At 37.6% G+C, this 18577-nt stretch overlaps 1 protein-coding gene across 1 annotated transcript in view; it reads right to left on the bottom strand.

Moving 5' to 3' along the window:
• Positions 1-15980, bottom strand: part of LOC107727540 (apoptosis regulator Bcl-2-like) — a 52525-nt gene extending 36545 nt beyond the window's left edge. Inside the window, exon 1 of the mRNA XM_016537430.1 lies at positions 14846-15980. Within this exon, the coding sequence (XP_016392916.1) occupies positions 14846-15331 (486 nt within the window). The 5' untranslated portion in view covers positions 15332-15980. The remainder of the gene's footprint in view (positions 1-14845) is intronic.
• Positions 15981-18577: the final 2597 nt, after the last annotated feature.

Raw genomic sequence — 18577 nt, 5'->3', positions numbered from 1 at the left:
TGAGGCTGGATCACGAATGATTCGCGCGAACATAAACGCATTTAGGTAGATAGGAGGATGCATTCCCTTCAAAAACAAACGTAATCCACTGCGTCTTCAGCGGCTCAGATGTCGGGAGTAAATGACGACTGCTATGTTCATTATTACATCCAACAACAGACACCTCAATCGCTTAGGAGCCATTCTTCTCTACATCTGCCCCGGCGTCGAAACAATGGCGGATTGATGACAGCTCACCGGTAAAACGCTAGTGTCAATCAACAATCGTGGGAGGGGCCTGGGTCTGTGTGAAGTCACACAGACAGGCATCTGAGAATGGTTTGATATGAGAAAGGGGAAATGATTTAACGAGATTTAAAAAAACACTGGGTGGATTTATCATTATAGGGTGGTTGTGTACACAAACTGCTAACACACATTTCAGTTCAAACAACTTGTAAAAGTGCATGTCGCATCCGATGACCCCTTTAAAGGGCAATTTTTCTATGCATATTAGATATGCATCATCTTTTATGTTAAATGATTACTTTTAATCAATAAATTCACTTAGAATAACAAGACAATAGGGGTGTTACCAATCAAACTAAATCAGTATCAGTATTGGCAAAATAGAGCAAAACAGACAAAATTGACAATATTGTATCTGAAATGTTTGTTGTATTCTGCTGATATTCAGGAAAAACAGCACTCATGCATGCACGATATTGCTTAACTATATCACATAGTATAAATATAAAGGACAACATTTTTTTTGTGAACTCTCAGGGAGTACACAAAATTATTGTAGTTGATTCAAATTGCACATCCCCTGTCAGAAATTTAACGTTACAGGTATGATCTGCATTCTTAGTGTTGCCACAAGGGGTGCTATAGAGAGCACAGTATTGCATAATCTGTCTTTTTAGGGTCAGTTTTCTCTATCAGGACAACTAATGTCATGTTGAAGCAAATGTGTGAAAAAAATCTTTCAGAGCAAGTTAAATTAGTAAAATTGTTGACATGTTTAGAGATCTTGTTTTTGTTAGTGATGTGGTTGTTTTGTACAGAAGCTGTTTCTGCCACCAAATAAAAAAAAAGTTAATTGCAACTTTTTATCTCACAATTTGGACTTTGTTTCTCGCAGTTCTACAAAAAGTCAGAACTGCGGAAAATATACACAGAATTGATCAAATATATCTCGCAATTATGACTTTTTTCTCTGAATTTTGAGTTAACATCTCGCAATTCTGTTTTTGGTTTCTGCCACAGAACCAAAAAAAAAGTAATTGCAACTTTTATCTCACAATTTTTTCCCTCAAGAATTTGCAAGAAAAAAAGACAATTGTAAGATATAAACTGAAAGAATTGCAACAGTCTGACCTATGGACCTTATTGACTTTAATTGCATAAACAAAAATATTCTTCAAAATATCCTTTTTTTTTTCGTAAAATTGGAATGAGTGTGAGTATTTGATGAATTTTTGTGGTTGGATGAACTATCACTTTTAAATATAGGCTATAAAATGGGTCTTCGTACTTGCAATATTTTCATGTATGTTTGTGTACTTACAGAGTATGTTTTTAGCCTTAGAGCATCTCTGTGTGATCTAACATATTGCAATCACAAGACTGTTCAGTAGAAACATAACTGGATGTCAGAGGCATAGGTCAATATTAGGACACGACTTGCTGAAGGGACAGGGCACCAGAAGCAAAACATGTTTACTGTTAAGGTGGAATGTTTTAAATATTTTAAATTGTCCTTGTAGAATTAGTCTGAGTATTTGTTCATAGAGGACAACAACATTTCTGCTGCAAATTGTCAGGTGTAAATCTGAAGCTTCTGAAGTGCAGAGTTCATCAAGGCCCGGTATTACCTGAGTGACATAGAAAGCATGAAAGAGACACACATTTTTGTTTGTGTCTTGTGACAGACGTTACGCTGAACGCCTGCTTTATTTCCTTTGGCTAGGCCAGTAGGAAATGTTTCAGAGATTACCAGCACTCTGCTGATGAGTGTAAACATGGGGCAGGTGGTGAGTGACTGCAGCTCCGGTAAGAGGAGCCTGCGAGGGGGAAACTTGGCTGGATCGTGAACGTTACTGAACTGAGCTCAGGCTAGACTGAGAGTGTGAAAACACTCACATAGGAGTAAAGTATACATTTACTCATGAGGAAAGAACAGACACTATCTTGTTTATATACTATACAGAATTCTGTTTCTGGATCATTTTTGTTTTGTTTGCCACTGGAAAGATTCTTAATTTTTTTCTTATTCTTTCTGTTGACTGATTTTAAAGTCGCTATGAAATCACAATATAGAAGAAAAATCTGTGGTATTGTGACATACATCCAGGTAAACACTTTTCGTAGATTGTGTTGATGCATTCCAGAGTTATTAACATTATAAATCTATTGACTGTACTTTGTGTTATATTACTTTAGCATTACATTTCACTGCTTAGCGTTGCTGTGCCTAGTGTTTCTATCACCACGGCTGCAGGACTGACAGATTTGACTTCCCTTTTTTGGAAGTCAAAAACGCTATAGTGGATTTTATCTTTTGCAATTGGATCAAATGGAACCTCAAAAATTATGTTTGTTGTAATTTCCAAATAAGTTCAAATATGATGACGTCTGCTTCTGAGAACCCTGGAAATGTGAAAAGGTCATTGGTTTATTGAAAAATAAAAAAATGTAGGGTGAGACTTAAGTTTTGTTGATTGGATGGAGGCAGATCTGAACATGCAAGAGGGAGGGGTTAAACAGACGAAATGACTGGAGAAGTCTGGCATACATAACCAGAGAGAAGTTATGACATTTTGATTAAACATTAAACAAGGTCAAAAAAGTAAAAAAAAAGAAGAAAAAAAAGACTGTATTGTTCACAATATGTAATTCATTTAGAAAATATGGTGAATTTTCATTTCATGCCAACTTTAAACTCATATTAATGAGATTAAACGTTTAAATCTCTTGCTTCTCAGGTTTTTCTTTGTAGAAAAGGTTTCAGAAGAGATAATAATGTCTCAACCTTCAAGTTGTGTTCAGTTTTCCAAGAATACAAAATTCTTCAGTCAAAAGAGATTTCAAACTAGAGGTCAACAGATTATCGGCGCCGATATTAAGCATTTTTATGGTTATCGGTATCGGTCATTTTCAAAACCGATTTGCCGATAAAATAATTTAAAAGCATTTAAAGAAAGTTTTCGTCAGAGCTCTTGTTATTCTCAATTTTGACATTCATTTTCATTTTTATAGCAGACATATATATCAGTTCAAAATATCAGTTATCGGTCTACTTGATCTGTAATAATCCGTATCGGTATCTGCCCTGAAAAACACATATCAGTCGACACCTATTTCAAACTCCAACATTTCACATCAAATTGTTACAAGACCGACTTGGACACAAAGATATTTTAAAAATCAGTGAGGCCAATGACTTCTTTTGTGTTCCACAGAAGAAACATGGTCATACAGGGTTGAAACAACACGAGAGTGAGTAAATGATGACCGTTTTCATTTTTGGGTGAACTATCACAGTACACATAATTCTCCTGAGGTACAAAAGAGAAGCATTTAATAAGCAATTCAACTGTAACCAAAAGTCATCAATGTGATGCCAAATGCTCATTTTCCACAAAACTTCTAGTTATTCTTAAATGCAGACCATTTACGGTTCACTTTCAGTGTGTGGAAGGACATGACGTGAAACATGTGACGTGAAAGGCAGCCCAAGGACTTTTTCCACTCTTAACTTTCATTAGTGGCTCTCCACTTCCTGCACATGGCTCTTGTTCCACTCTCACATCCCCATAGCAAATAAATCAGAACGATAATCTCTCACAGAAGCATCTGAAATGAGAACTACAGGACGTTCTCGTCAGTAATAGTTCTGATTGTTCTATTGAAAGTGAAGAGTCATACTGATGAGAAGAGTGAAACATGAAACCACACAACGGAATCAATGGCAGGAGCCAGTTTTACATGGATAGAGGCATCCGTCAGCATTCCCATTCATCTCAACACCAGTTGCTGACGTATGGCACCTGCATACTGACTTTTTGGCACAAGTCATACAGTAAATGCCATGTGACTGAATACTCTGGAGCCTCAGGACAGTGACATCATGACAAGCTGATGGCACCACAAGAACACCGACATTAGCAACTACGCTTTCCTCAAAAAAACAAAAACAAAAAAAAAAGACATTTGGTGCCATGCTGGCATGAAACTTGTTTCAATTGCGTCAGGACCATCATATGATAGGTTTATTTTTTCCAGTGATACAGACACAAAAAGGTGCCATCTCCTAAAGATAAAACTACTATTGGCATATGCTGACACATCAAATTAGTACATGTACCCTTTTTATCAAAGGATGCTTTTTGACTGTACTAAGCATAGAAATACTAGGGATGGGCATTTCAAGCAAAAACTGTTTAATTCAGAAGATAGACTGTTTAATTCAGAATTTTTATTTAATTCAGAAGATAGGCTACCTTAACTCAAGCTATATAATGATTGTTACGTGCTGAAACATATTAATATAATAAACACAACCGAATGACGGCACTTATTAACATAACAGATTAGCATAAATCAACTGCTCATAAGGCTAGAACATTTCCATTTCAGAAAATGGAATCCCTAAAGGGAATAAATACGAGATGGGAGGAAAAATATACTTCAATATCTTCTGTCGCAATTATATCGTTGGTTTATAAACCAAATTGTATTGTATATAAACTGCGGGCATCAGGGAACCATTATTAATATGCGGGGCAATGAAATCGCTTTTGAACGCGCGCTTGTGTTTTACTTTCACTTTCGAGATTCGCGATCCAGAGCGGCACTCGGCAGTACCACACATTTTACAAGATTAGATGTTTGTCAGTGGTGCTCAGGATCTGCAAGTCATTCGCCATCATCCTATCTCCTTACTTGTTTATGTGGTAAGTGAAATTTTATGTACTGTAATGTAACAGGCTACCGCTAGCAAGCGGCTAACCATGTCCCTTTTGTGGCTCCGTAGAACGCATTATTTGTTTTCCGCACCTTTCTGAATATGGATTCAGCCACACCTCTAACCCAGTCGAGGGTGTTTGTGGTCCGCACAGAGCTCGTATTTGACATCGTCCCAAGTTACTGTAACCGTTATAGACACGCAAGTCTTTTTCTTTATGCCACGCAAGTCTACAGTGTGCGCGTGAGACAATGTATTCTTCTGTTGTCTTTGACAGCTTTTAGGAGCGTTATTGGCAGCGCCACATGAACCACCACCGCATCAGCACCGAAAACATGGGGAAATTTTTTTAGACAATAATCGCACAACCTATTCGATATTCTATGATTATATCAACTAATTGAATATTCGAAAATCGTGACCCATGCCTAAAAAATACCATAATATGCTTTCAGATATTTCAGAAACATGCTAAGTTCATATACTTGTCTCTACGAAAAACAATTCTACAGCCAGTCATTCTGCTTTGAAATGTGCGTTCAGTGCAGTGGTGTATAGATGTACAAATGATCCTGACACATTTCAGGCTTGACACTGGAGAGAACATACAATGGGTTGTGTGATGAGTAATCAAACCAGCTCTCTCTTAATCCTCCATCACCTGTCCAGGTGTGCCCATCCGAAATCTTCACTGAAATTTCAATGGAGGAATAACTTATAAAGGGCAGTCCTGACTCCTTATAATCCCCATTTTAAAGACACACAAGCAAATGTCACCAGCTAAATGTCAGGGCTCTTTTGCAAAGTCACATTTTCAGCAGACAGCAGATCTATTTGCGAGTGGCCCGATGGCACGCAAAGCTCCCTCTACAGTTGAACCTGGATCAGTAGGCTGAAGTGTATAATTTAAGAGCCAAGCAGCTGCCAACACAGCACGTCATGCAGCATTTACTGTCACGTCGCACAAATAAACACAGGTGCTGCTCACGTGGGCTATGGTCGCATTACCTAGTCAGTCTGCAGGAGGCACGTCTAGCCCATTTGGCACAGAGTTCACAGAAGTGCAATGGGGAGGGGTGTCCAACATGAACTTAGAGGGTAGTTAAACCCAGGATCAAAGTGTTAAGTGTTCATTTTCAAAGGTTTTAACTCTTTAAACTAGCTGAACTTACTGTTTGAGCAAACATTTTGTTGTTTGTTTGTGGCTTGCTATAGTGACCATTGAAAAATGGCACATAAATATATACACACTACAACTCAAAAGTCTCTTCTGCTCACCAAGGCATTATTTGTTTGATCAAAAATACAGTAAAAACACTAATAATGTGAAATGTTATAGCAATTAAAAAGAACTGTTTTCTATTAAGATATTGTCAAATGGAATCTATTTTTGTGATGCAAAGCTGAATTTTCAGCATTCAGTATATATTATAATATGCTGCTTTGCTGCTCAAACATGTATTATTATTATCAATGTTGAAAACAGTTGTGCTTCTTCATATTTTTGTAGAAACCGTGATACATTTCGAACCATTTTTATAAAAGCCTATTTAATTTAGCAAATTTTTGTCTTTACAATATCACAATTTTTACTCGCACAATATGGATCTTTAGAAATTAGAATATACAGCTACCTTTTCATTGTATGGAGGGCATCCTTCACAAATAGATTGTCATATTTTGTTGTCAGACTCTTAGTTAACACCAGTCTTCAGTTCCAGAAGATCCAGAAAATTTTATAGTGCAAAAAATACAGAAAAACTCCACTGATTTCCTCTAGGCCTGGATGAGAGGAATCACTCTGCATGGGACGAATGAATCCCACCAGGCCAATGTATAATTGAAAATATATAGAATATGACTCAAGGTGTTATTTTCTGAATACAGGCTTATACTGTCTATGAGCACATGGTGAATTACAGGACAAACTACAGACAGTAGCTTGTTGTTGAGATCCAGACGGGGAGGTAAACAAACGCACAGTGATTTGTGATGCAGCTAGATGAAAATTTTAAGTGTTCGGGGCAAGACAGCAGACTCAACAACATAAACCCACAAATGACACCTATTTTTAAGTTGCGTGTTAAACAGGAAACAGAAGGTAGGCCGATTCGAGAGCACAAACGTTGCTCTCGCTTGTCCAAATGTCATCATTAAGGTTAATGAGCCTGCCGCCTCCGTCACTGTTTTTAGTGCAGGGCGGAAAATATAAACCCTGGCAGGATTTATAGTATCTAGTTGCCCACGTCAGAGCAATCTAGTAAACTTGATTCTTTTTATAGAAAACCACAGACACTGTGATCTCAATCCTTCTGTTCCTACGAATAATTACAGAACAACATGTTATATGATAACCTTTAATATAACACAGTCAGCTAACTTGTCATTAGCTTACAAATAAGCAATCGTTTAGTGGATTTTCACTGTGCCTTGTTTGTTAACAAATAGTTGCACTTATTGCTCATTGCTGCAGAAAAATCTAGTCAAGGTTACTTAGTATATTCAAGTTTTAATAAATTGGCTTCTGAGTAAACTTGAATATATTGAGCAACCTTAACTACATTTTTCTGAGGCACTGGGCCTCATTTACGAAACGAACGTACGAGAGAAAATTGGGCGTACGGTCGTTTCAACGCAAAACTTGGAATTTATCAATATGGACGTGAGCGGTGGCTACGATCAAATCTCACGTCTGGTCTCAGCTCGTGTACGCAAGTTTTTGAGTTACCTGAACTTGCGCGCAGCATAGTAAATACGGTGGAGAATTCTAGAATGACAGCGTTTTGTTCATTTTTATTTTCCTGACCGTCATTAGTCGATCGTTAACCAGTGAGATTAGAATGTCTTTTTTTTTGGTTTTATACAGGGCTTTAGCTTTATATAAACGAATAGCAGCGTAAACAAGACCACGAGGATTCAATCGTCGCATCAAGCACCTGCAGCGCTTAACTGTGAAAGGAGAAAAACATAGATTAAGTCTATAAAAGGAATAAAATAAATAGGATCACACAAAATATATAATAGGCTATAATATAATTAACAGATTAACAAAAGGAAAAAAAACTGTGCAACAAGTAGGCCTATAGGCTACGCTCGTATTTGTGACACTCTTAATACATTTTATTGACGTGAGCGGTGGCTACGATCAAATCTCACGTCTGGTCTCAGCTCGTGTACGCAAGTTTTTGAGTTACCTGAACTTGCGCGCAGCATAGTAAATACGGTGGAGAATTCTAGAATGACAGCATTTTGTTCATTTTTATTTTCCTGACCGTCATTAGTCGATCGTTAACCAGTGAGATTAGAATGTCTTTTTTTTTGGTTTTATACAGGGCTTTAGCTTTATATAAACGAATAGCAGCGTAAACAAGACCACGAGGATTCAATCGTCGCATCATGCACCTGCAGCACTTAACTGTGAAAGGAGAAAAACATAGATTAAGTCTTTAAAAGGAATAAAATAAATTCTGCGCTCGTTTCTACGTTAGATTGATAAATGAGGCCCAATAAGTTTGCAAGACTGTTTCAAGTAACGTTAACATATTCAAATTTACAGTGTAGTTAATAGATAGTTAATCTTTACTTTCTAGCCAAGTTAGCGGTCACACATTTGACCATGTCAAATGCAACAAATATGGGCAACAGGATATGATGTCACACTCTAGAACTTGTTTTTATAAATAATAAATTATGATTTTTTTAGTTTATTTTGTTATCCAGTGTGATGTCTGAAGAGCAGGGTGGCAGATGACCGATACAATGCTGAAATATAAATAATTTAATAATAGCACATTAAATGGTACTTACTTCAAACAAAAATGTGATACTTTAATATTACAAATATGATTTATATATATATATTTTTTTTTTTATTATAGATTAAAAATGACCCATGGATTTGGGGAACTAACGCTTCTTTTGATTAGCCAAGTGGGCAAAGTTAAAATTCAATGATAAAATGGCCAAATATTGGCTGATCAATCTTGGTTGATTGGTTCAACGGTTTATTCACTGGTTTAGTCATAATTATAAAAACAACTCATAATGAATTAAAAATGTTCCTTCACAATCTGCTCCGCTATTTATCTACTCCCTTATACTGCATCCCTGGAAAACTTTAGTGTTTTATTTGTTTATTTATATATTTATTTAAATTTTTCTGTTGAGCCTCTAAATTGTAGATCTTCGATAGACCTTATGTAGCTCCACCCCTTTTCAGTGCTGCCCTTGTTGTCTTCTGTCTTATGTTTGTATTTCCACAGTCTGAAGGTAAGATTGTACGAATTTATGAATGAACCGCTCGTTTTAAAATCTTTCCGGTCTACTTTGTTATGAAATCCGCTTCGAACATTACAATGCACTTGATAACTTTCGTTAACTCTACCATAAGTAAATCCACTTCACTAGCTAACAACAGAGATGCTACAGAACTACTGCTAAAACAGAAGTTTAAAGACAGAATTCTAAAGATGACTGTGCTCTTGTTTCTCTCTGGCAGATATAGTCTACTGGTCAACTATCTTCTGCAAGTTAGAGAACATGAACTTTTGTACACAGCAAAACACATTATGCTTGCATTCCTGTTCTGCTCATGTGTTTGAATGGAAGTGAATAAACACTTAATCTACTGTAACAGCCCATTGTTTAGAGGACATGACATTTCATATACACCTTGACATGGAACAGACACTGACGCGGGACTTTTACTGTCACTTATAAGCTTCTTCCGCACTGTGAAATGTCAAAAGCTAAATGATATTTATGCAGAAATGGGATCCACTGGTCTAGTGAGTAAAACAGGATCTCTCCAACATTAGGACTGTCAATGGTAATACAGTTTCTAACTTTAACCAACAGCATTAATGAAACATAAAATTGCCTACATAGCATGAGGATGCTGCAGTGATATTACCTGAAATCAGGTGTACACTGTAAAAAATAAATCTGTAAAATAACAGAAAAAGTACTGGCAGCTCATTACACACAAGATTATCCATTCATTTTACGGACATTTCTGTTAACTCTAAAACACAATGCAATGAAGTGTAAAGAGTGTAGAGTGTAAGTTGGCGTGTAGGCAGAAAACTTCTGAAAACGTCACAAAAATTTCCATAATTTTCTGAAACTTACCAAAAATCCTGGAAAGTTTCTGAAAATTTCCCACCCTGTGCAACCCTAGGTGGAAGGCTAAGATTAAGCTAGATTTGTTTTCATATAATTTGTCAAAAGAAAACTGTATGTCTGATCACTCAAATCTCTGGCAGTCCAGTTGTCATCATTAAGGTTAACGAGCCTTAATCTTAAATCTTAGTCGTTTCAATAGCTACTGAACCAGGGTTTCTTTTATTTGCAGTATTTCCACTGTTGGATAATGCAAGCAGTTGTCAGAGTGACTCAGGCATATGTTACGTCTCTCTGAAGCATTCTGGACTATTTCAGAGCCATGAATGGAAAGAAATGCGTAAATAGAGGGACTCTTTGCTGATGTTCGGGTCAGCGAGGGTGTAATCCTTTCATATGTGTCAGTAGTTTCCACTTTCAAAAGGTCAGGAATCAAGGGGAATGTTAAACTTTTCATCCTTAAAGATGAAATACAGCCTTTGAATTATTGATGAATACCCTCTGGACACAGTGCTTTGAATTATGCACATCCACATTAAGTCTTTGTTCTAACACTAGGACTAACTATAATAACGTTGCGGTCTATGGTGGTAGAACAGAGATGTGGAGACTGAATGCAACAGAGTGAATGAATGAGGGGAAGTTCTGGATGACCTTACCAAGCTGCACCAAACCATAAGTTCCCGCTCATTTATGTTTGTCACCGTTCAAGGGAGTTCATTATGGAAAGGTCATATTCTGAATGGCCATTCAAAAAAAGCAGCATGTCTCCTGAGTTCCTCCTCAAAATTGGAAGGTCTGAAACTGAATGGCATGCTAGTTTACTACTTAGTAACAGATACATGTACTACATTGTTAGATTTTTTGTGCTTTTATTCTAATTATCAACAGTAAAGGTGAAGTGTGTGATTTCCTCACTAAATGGAATTGTTTTCTAAAACGATCCTCAAAAGACTCCCACGCTCTGCTTTTGGTTCATTCATCACTCTGGAAATGAAAGGTCAAGTCAAGCGCATTGCATTGTGGGATGCAATACCCTGCATAGTGTTATCTTGGTGGTATACCACACTTTTTAGTAAATGTAACAAATTATCTGAGAAAAAATTAGCATACTGTGCACAGTATACCTACTATATGCTACTGAAATAGTAGGAATAATACAGTTCTATGATATCAGAACGGAGTTGTAAATCATTCATGTTGTCCATTTTTATGAAAAGTCTTGAATCATCATTATTACTCTTAAAATAGATTTAGGAACATATTTGATAGTTACCTGTATCTTAAAAGTCAATATGAGCCATATTTAACCTATTGGGACCAAACATCCTAAAACATTTCCCCATTTTTGACTCAAATTATCAAAATGAAACCATACTTAATGTAGCTAGAAAAGACTAACTTCAATTCGCTAGCTTTAAGTCATGTTATCATTCTCTTCCTCTGCTAATACTGCACTTGTACTAACTTTGCCACCAAAAACTGGATGAAATAATGAGGATGTTGTGAGTGTGAATTGTTCACAACAAGATAAATAACATGCATTTAGAAAATAGATCATTTTCATTCCACTTTATAAGGCTTCCTGCTGGTTTTTACATGATTAGAAAGTCTTAATTTTAAAATATTACTAAAAAGGTTATGAATAAATTACATAAAAAATGAATTATAGTTAATAAAATATATATATATCTTGTATCTTCTATTTTGTTGCATACCCAAACATGCTGCGTTGGAAGTGGTTGGCATGACTGCACAAGTTGTGACTTAACAAAATGTAGGAAATATTGTGTAAGATTTACCCACTAACTTAACTTTTGCATCATCTTGGGTAATGTTACGGTCTGTTTCACCAGAGATACTCAATAGAAGAAAATGAAAAGCATGCCAGCCAACCCCTAGAGAACTGTCACAATCCACAGAATCTCAACATTTCTGTGCTGAACTACAATTCTCATTTCAGAATTCTGGCAGTGCTAACCTGGTACCTGGTATCCTATCGGGGTTAGATCTCTGCCACAATTCTGCGCGCGAAAGATCATATTTTGAGCGCACAAAAGTGCATTTTGCACACGCACGATCTGAGTTTTGGTGGAGAAAATGTTCGTCTCGCAAAGAAGAAAGTATTTCGACCGCACTAAAATCAATTTTGCATTTAAAATAAGTTTATGGATGTGTGCAACAGGTAGGTTGCAGTTCTGGAAAATGGTGGCGCTGGAGACTAAATGGTTCCTGGTGATTTCACACCTAATCCTTCACCTTAAAGGCCTTTCCACACTGAGCGCAATGCGAAAAAGCAAAGTGAATCGCCGACGAACGGTGCTTTCACACCGAACGCGAAACGATTGTTTGCCTTCTGCTAATTCACGCCTGCACGCTAGATGGCGCCAACCAACAATGCATTTTTCCTCAGCTATGTATCATAAATGGATTTAACATCATCCGCTGCTCAATATACAGCATTAAATTAAGATAAACAAGGTTCTACACCAGAAACAAATTATCTATGATGTTTACAAGAATAGGCTACATCCTAAAATATAATTAGAAGTACAATTAGCATCACATAATTCAGTGGACAATTAATAGAAATGTTATTCTGTATAAAGAACATGTGAGAATAAATCTGTTCTCAAATACCAACGATAACTAGAACAGCATCCACTCGCTTCTCTTATCTGGGATACTCTTCTTCTGTGTTTGTTTACACTGGTTTTCGAAACAGCGCCACCACTCTTGCCTTTTTGTGCAACAGCAGCTGCTCTGGTCACATAATCCTAGCTCAAATCTTATTGGACGGTCGGTGTCTTCGCTTTGCGAAACTGAAAAGATTCGTCGGACTTGTTCGGAAAAAAACATTCACATTTTCGGTGCGCAAATGTTTGCGGTCTATGTGGAAGCATCCATAGAAATCTATTGTTTTATTCCAGCGCGTCATCGTGTCCGATATTCATTCCGCTTTTTCGCGCTCAGTGTGGAAAGGCCTTAATTCCTAATTCTTTTGCAGTTAACATGCATCTTTTCTTCTCCACATGATTTTGACTGACCCTGCTGACCCACTGAGCATTTTGCTGTCCAATGGTTATGCATTAACTTTGCAATTTCTAGTATTGTATTAGTTTTGAATATTTCTCATGGACATTTAATAATTTTCAACTTTCAGTCTGAGTTAAATCTCTTTTTTAGCTCATTTTATCTGTAAAATCTGCTTAATAATTATGCACTAGTATTAATTTTGTCAGCTATTTTCATTTTAGTCTTAGTCCCGGGCTAAAATGTCCTTGTTAGTTTTTATCATATTTAGTCAACCTTATCCTATTTAGTTTTAGTCAAGTTTTAGTCCAAGAAAATCTAAAGTATTTTAGTCTAGTTTTAGTCGAAGAAAACTTGACATTTTAGCAATAAGTTATTATTAATTAACCATACAGCAGTATTAATTTTGGCAGCCATTTTTTATTTAGTCTTAGACTTACTCAAATGTACATTTTAGTTATCATATTTAGACAAACTTGACCTGTTTTTGTTTATTCAATGAAATGTATGAGAATATTAGTCAGGTTTTTTATTCAATGAAATTCGTCAACGAAATTGCATGTTGATATAGTCTTAGTTATCGTTTATTGACCTCATTGTCGTCTCGTCTTAGTCATGGGAAAAAAGCTAGTCAACAAACATTTTTCGTCAGTCTTCATTAACGAAATTAACACTATTATGCACACCTGAATAGAAGACATTTTTCACTTCCAGCATTCATGAATAATTATATATCAATTATAAATGATTAAATACAAGATTAATAGTAGTTATTAAGATTGATGTTGTTTGGAATTGGTAAAATATGCTTGGAAAAAATATATAATCAGAATATCAACTTGCATAATAATTATGCATGCACTGTATTTTTCTTCTTCTGCTGTTATGGTAATGCAAGGAATGTTGTGATTGGTTGTCAAGGCAGCCAATCAGAATTTAGCAGCCTCGTCTCTGATTGGCTGGAATTATGGCATATTGTAACGCTGGGTTGTGTTGAGTAAGCGGGCCATTGGCATTTAGAGAGCACTGAGGGCGGGCATCAGGTGAGCAGGCTAGTGAAACTTTGCACGCGCAAAAGAGAAGGTCTGCACAAATACAAAAACTTATTTTAAATGCAAAATTGATTTTCGTGCGCTCGAAATACTTTCTTCTTTGTGAGACAAACATTTTCTCCACAAAATTCAGTTTGCGCGCGAGCAAAACGCACTTTTGCGCGCTCAAAATATGATCTTTCGTGCGCAGAGTTGTGGCAGAGATCTAATCCCATAGTATCCCAGGTGCATTAAAGGTACACCTGAGCAAAAAAAAAAATGAATGGAGTTCAGTTCTGTTTGAACAATATCACACGCTTCTCATCACGAGCTGAACCATTGCACTTAGGACAGGAATAGCCCGGGGCAAATTAAACACATGATTTGGTGAGTAAATATCAGAGCCCATATAACTGGTTGCCGTATAAGACTAAACATCCTCCTGTTTGCATGAATCAACAGCAGTCCTGAAAGTTGTACACAGGAGAACCACACCTTCAGCTCTGCTGCAGACAGCAGCTGTCATTGACGGCTTCACCGCGGAGGCGTGAGAGGGGTGTGACCAATCGCCGCCGCTCATTGGCTGGCGCATTCTAACGGACAGCGCTATCGGCCAATCAGAGGACGCGCATCGCTTCGAACGCAGGAGAAGGGGCGGAGCGAGCGACCCTGCGTCTTCGTACGTGAGGTATATATTGAATTAATTACATACCCAGCCGCCGTTCTCCTGGATCCAGCCGTGCAGCGGCCCGTTCAGATACTCGGTCATCCAGCTCGCGATGTTATCCACATGCGCCGTCATCTCCTTATTCACGCATTCGACGCAAACGGTCCCTCCAAACTCGAAAAAAGCGATGATTCTGCCCCAGTTCACGCCGTCCCTGAACAGCTCATCTATGACCGCGGTGAAGCGCTGATGCGCTGTGATGGACGTGAGATGCAGCTGTTTGGACATCTCCGCAAAGTCCGACTGATAAAGCCGCTCCAGTTCGTCCCCAGCCTCCCGTAGCACCGTGTGAAGAGCGCTGAACGGGTCGTGACGGGAGCCGCCGCGGTCCTCCTGCCTCCCCATCATCAGTCCATTCGAGACACTGTCATCGTGTCCGTTCACTTCCCACACGTATCCCTTCTTCCAGAGCTTATGGTGGATGTACTTCACCACTATACTGCGGTTATCATACACATTCTCCTGTGCCATCTCGACCTGTATATATCTCTAAATAACCTCAGTATCTGTGCGGTCTTATGAATCCAGGCGCATCATCTTCATCATCAAATCAATGCAGAACAGCAACTGATTTTATTGACCTTTAGATGACTGCAAATGAGAACTTACTGCATGTTGCCTCACTTGAAACTGCAAGTTGCATGAATCCTCCAGTGCTTCGGTGTGGAAAAACGCCCACTTTCTGTTCCCAGCAGAACATTCCAGGCATGCGAGAGAGGATTTTAAGCATCTTCCTCCCTATCAGAATAAACAAACACGCCGCGAGAAAGTCTCCGGTGTTTTGAGTGGGAATCGCGCGCGGTAAGTCATCGTTTATCCGTGTGAAAGAGTCCCGAGCTGCGGGAGACGGAAGAGGTTTCTCGCCGAGTGAGTTTCTTCTCTCGCGGAGCGGCTGGTGTGAGGAAAGACTTTCTCGCTGGCGTGCGCTGTCGAATTCGGTCTTTGCGCGAAAGGTTAACGTTGAACAGTTGTGTCTGTGTGTGAGTTGAGTGTTTAGAGGCGTCTGCTCGGCGCAGTCGCTCCATATGCAGACAGACCGCCTGCCCCCTTCATGGCACAGAGAGGTGTTTCCTGTGCTGCGTCACTCATTCACACTCCTGCGTGTGCTCCTCCTGCAGTAATGGTAATAACGCACACATTTATCCTCCTGAGACTATATGGAAGGCCGTTTCCGCCACAGAATGAAAAATAAAAAAGGTAATTGCGAATTTTTTTCTCGCAGTTGCGAGTTTACATCTCGCAATTATGACTTTTTTTTTTAGAATTGTGAGATATAAACTCGCAATTCTGAAATTTTTCTCAGAATTGTGAAATATAAACTCACAATTGCGAGTTATAAAGTCAGAATGGCGAGATATAAAGTTAGAATTGCGGCATATAAACTCGCAATTCTAATTTATTTTGTATCTCGCAAATCGACGTTTTTCTCAGAATTGTGAGTTTGTATCTCGCAATTCTGACTTCATTACGCACACTTGCGAGTTTATATCACACAATTCTGAGAAAAAAAGTCAGAATTGCGAGTTTGTATAAGGCAATAACAAGAAAAAAAAAGTCAGAATTGCGATATAAAGTCGAAATTGCGAGAAAAAGTCAGAATTTTGATATAAAAAGTCGCAATTACCTTTTTTTATTTAGTGATAGAAGCGGGCTTCCATTATAAGACGTTTTAGCATTTTTTTTATTAAATTTTTTTTTTCATCATTATCGTCTTTGGTGCATCATTATTTTTAATCATAGTTCTATTTTTCTTTTTGAATAACAACGTTTATAAAAATAATGCAATATAAAACATTAATATATATCCTCGCCTAATCATATACTGAGCATAAGCTTCTACACTTCTATTTCTAGGTCACTAATCTAAGCAAATTTGTGACACTGATCATGTGAACTACTTTGTACAGGGGGTCAGATGCTCTTTGGATCATTTTCAAATCATGCTGAAGAACATGATCATCAGAAGTTCATGCGGGTTGAGTGCTACAGCAAAAGGGAACATGGCAAACAATCACTGAAATTTATGGTAAATTTGCACTCATTGTTTCCATATATAATGGGAAATGTGAAAATTTCTAAAAGTTAAAAATATAAGAATGTCTCATTAGTCTGTTGGATGCTTCTGTATATCGTATATATTATCATACTGGCCACACACCCAACACTTGGTATAACAGAACAGTCCAGGATGTTATTTTTAGCGTACACTTAAAATAGTGGAATTCATGCTTTCAAGGACCAATAAAATATATATTTATGAGGCTATTAAATTGGCTGGCAGGACTGAATATATTTTAAACAAGCGAGTAATTAATATATAGTCATATATAAATATCTTAACTAAATAATGATTACATGTAATCATATATACAGTGGGTACGGAAAGTATTCAGACCCCCTTAAATTTTTCACTCTTTTATATATATATATATATATGTATGTATGTGTATGTATATGTATATAGGGGCTTTCGCACCGGAGGAACCTTTCATTTTCAATTAAGTTCCTAGAACTATTTTTTAACATTTTTAAAAAGCCATTTAAAAAAACTTACTCCATGTTTTTAATTTACCTGTTGTCTGCAGTGTTGTGTTCTTTTCTCAGCCTCGATATGTGACACTGCAAGTTGTCATAGGAGATTTAGTCTCTTAGCCCAACTTTTTGCTCTTTCAGTCGCGTAAATTGTGCATTTACATTCCATCTCCGTTATCACGAAACCCAAAACACACAACAAAAACAGCTCCGATCATGGCATTCTCCATTCACCGGTTGTTGACGTATGTAAATGCCGTGAATAAAGACGCCGCTATCGGCCGCTTCAAAGTTCCTGCTGACTGTGCGAATGCAACCAGGAAAACGGCTATGGGGTTAGATCTCTGCCACAATTCTGCGCGCGAAAGATCATATTTTGAGGGCACAAAAGTGCATTTTGCATGCGCGCGATCTGAGTTTTGTGGAGAAAATGTTTGTCTCGCAAAGAAGAAAGTATTTAGAGCGCACGAAAATCAATTTTGCATTTAAAATAAGTTTTTGGATGTGTGCAGGCCTTCTCTTTTGCGCGTGCAACGTTTCACTAGGTTGCTCACCTGATGCACGCCCTCAGTGCTCTCTAAATGCCAATGGCTCGCTCGCTCAACACAACCCAGCCTTACAATATGCCATAATTCCAGCCAATCAGAGACGAGGCTGATCAATTCTGATTGGCTGCCTTGACAACCAATCACAACATTGAAGAACATGATCATCAAGAAATACTTTCTTCTTTGTTAGACAAACATTTTCTCCACAAAACTCAGTTCGTGCGAATCTAAGTAGATAGATAAAATATGATCTTTCACATGCAGAATTGTGGCAGAGATCTAATCCCATAAATGGCCCAAGGGAGAAATTGGTTCTCTAGTAACCACCCTGCTGGCTAGTTCCTCGAACTACGCGGTGCGAAAGCCCATATATATATATATATATATATATGTATACAGGCACAAATGTATATATATTTTTATATACAATTGATTTTTAATAATGATTTTATATTCTAGTAAATGTAGGATTCTTTCTTTACTGAGCTAAACTGGCCATTTGTTATTTAAAACTCTCATATTCATCCTAACAGGTTGAGTGGTCAGTAACCTTATCTGTAATCCTGGTGGTTTTATTTCTGTTTGTTTGTTTTTTTGGTGTAAGGGGGAATATGGGTTAAGTGTGTATATATATATA

The sequence above is a fragment of the Sinocyclocheilus rhinocerous genome, unplaced genomic scaffold (genome assembly GCF_001515625.1).
Source record: "Sinocyclocheilus rhinocerous isolate Xijiao unplaced genomic scaffold, SAMN03320098_v1.1 scaffold306, whole genome shotgun sequence".
Taxonomy (NCBI): Eukaryota; Metazoa; Chordata; class Actinopteri; order Cypriniformes; family Cyprinidae; genus Sinocyclocheilus; species Sinocyclocheilus rhinocerous.
Note: the sequence above shows the minus strand (reverse complement) of the source record. Positions and strands in the feature narration are given on the sequence as shown.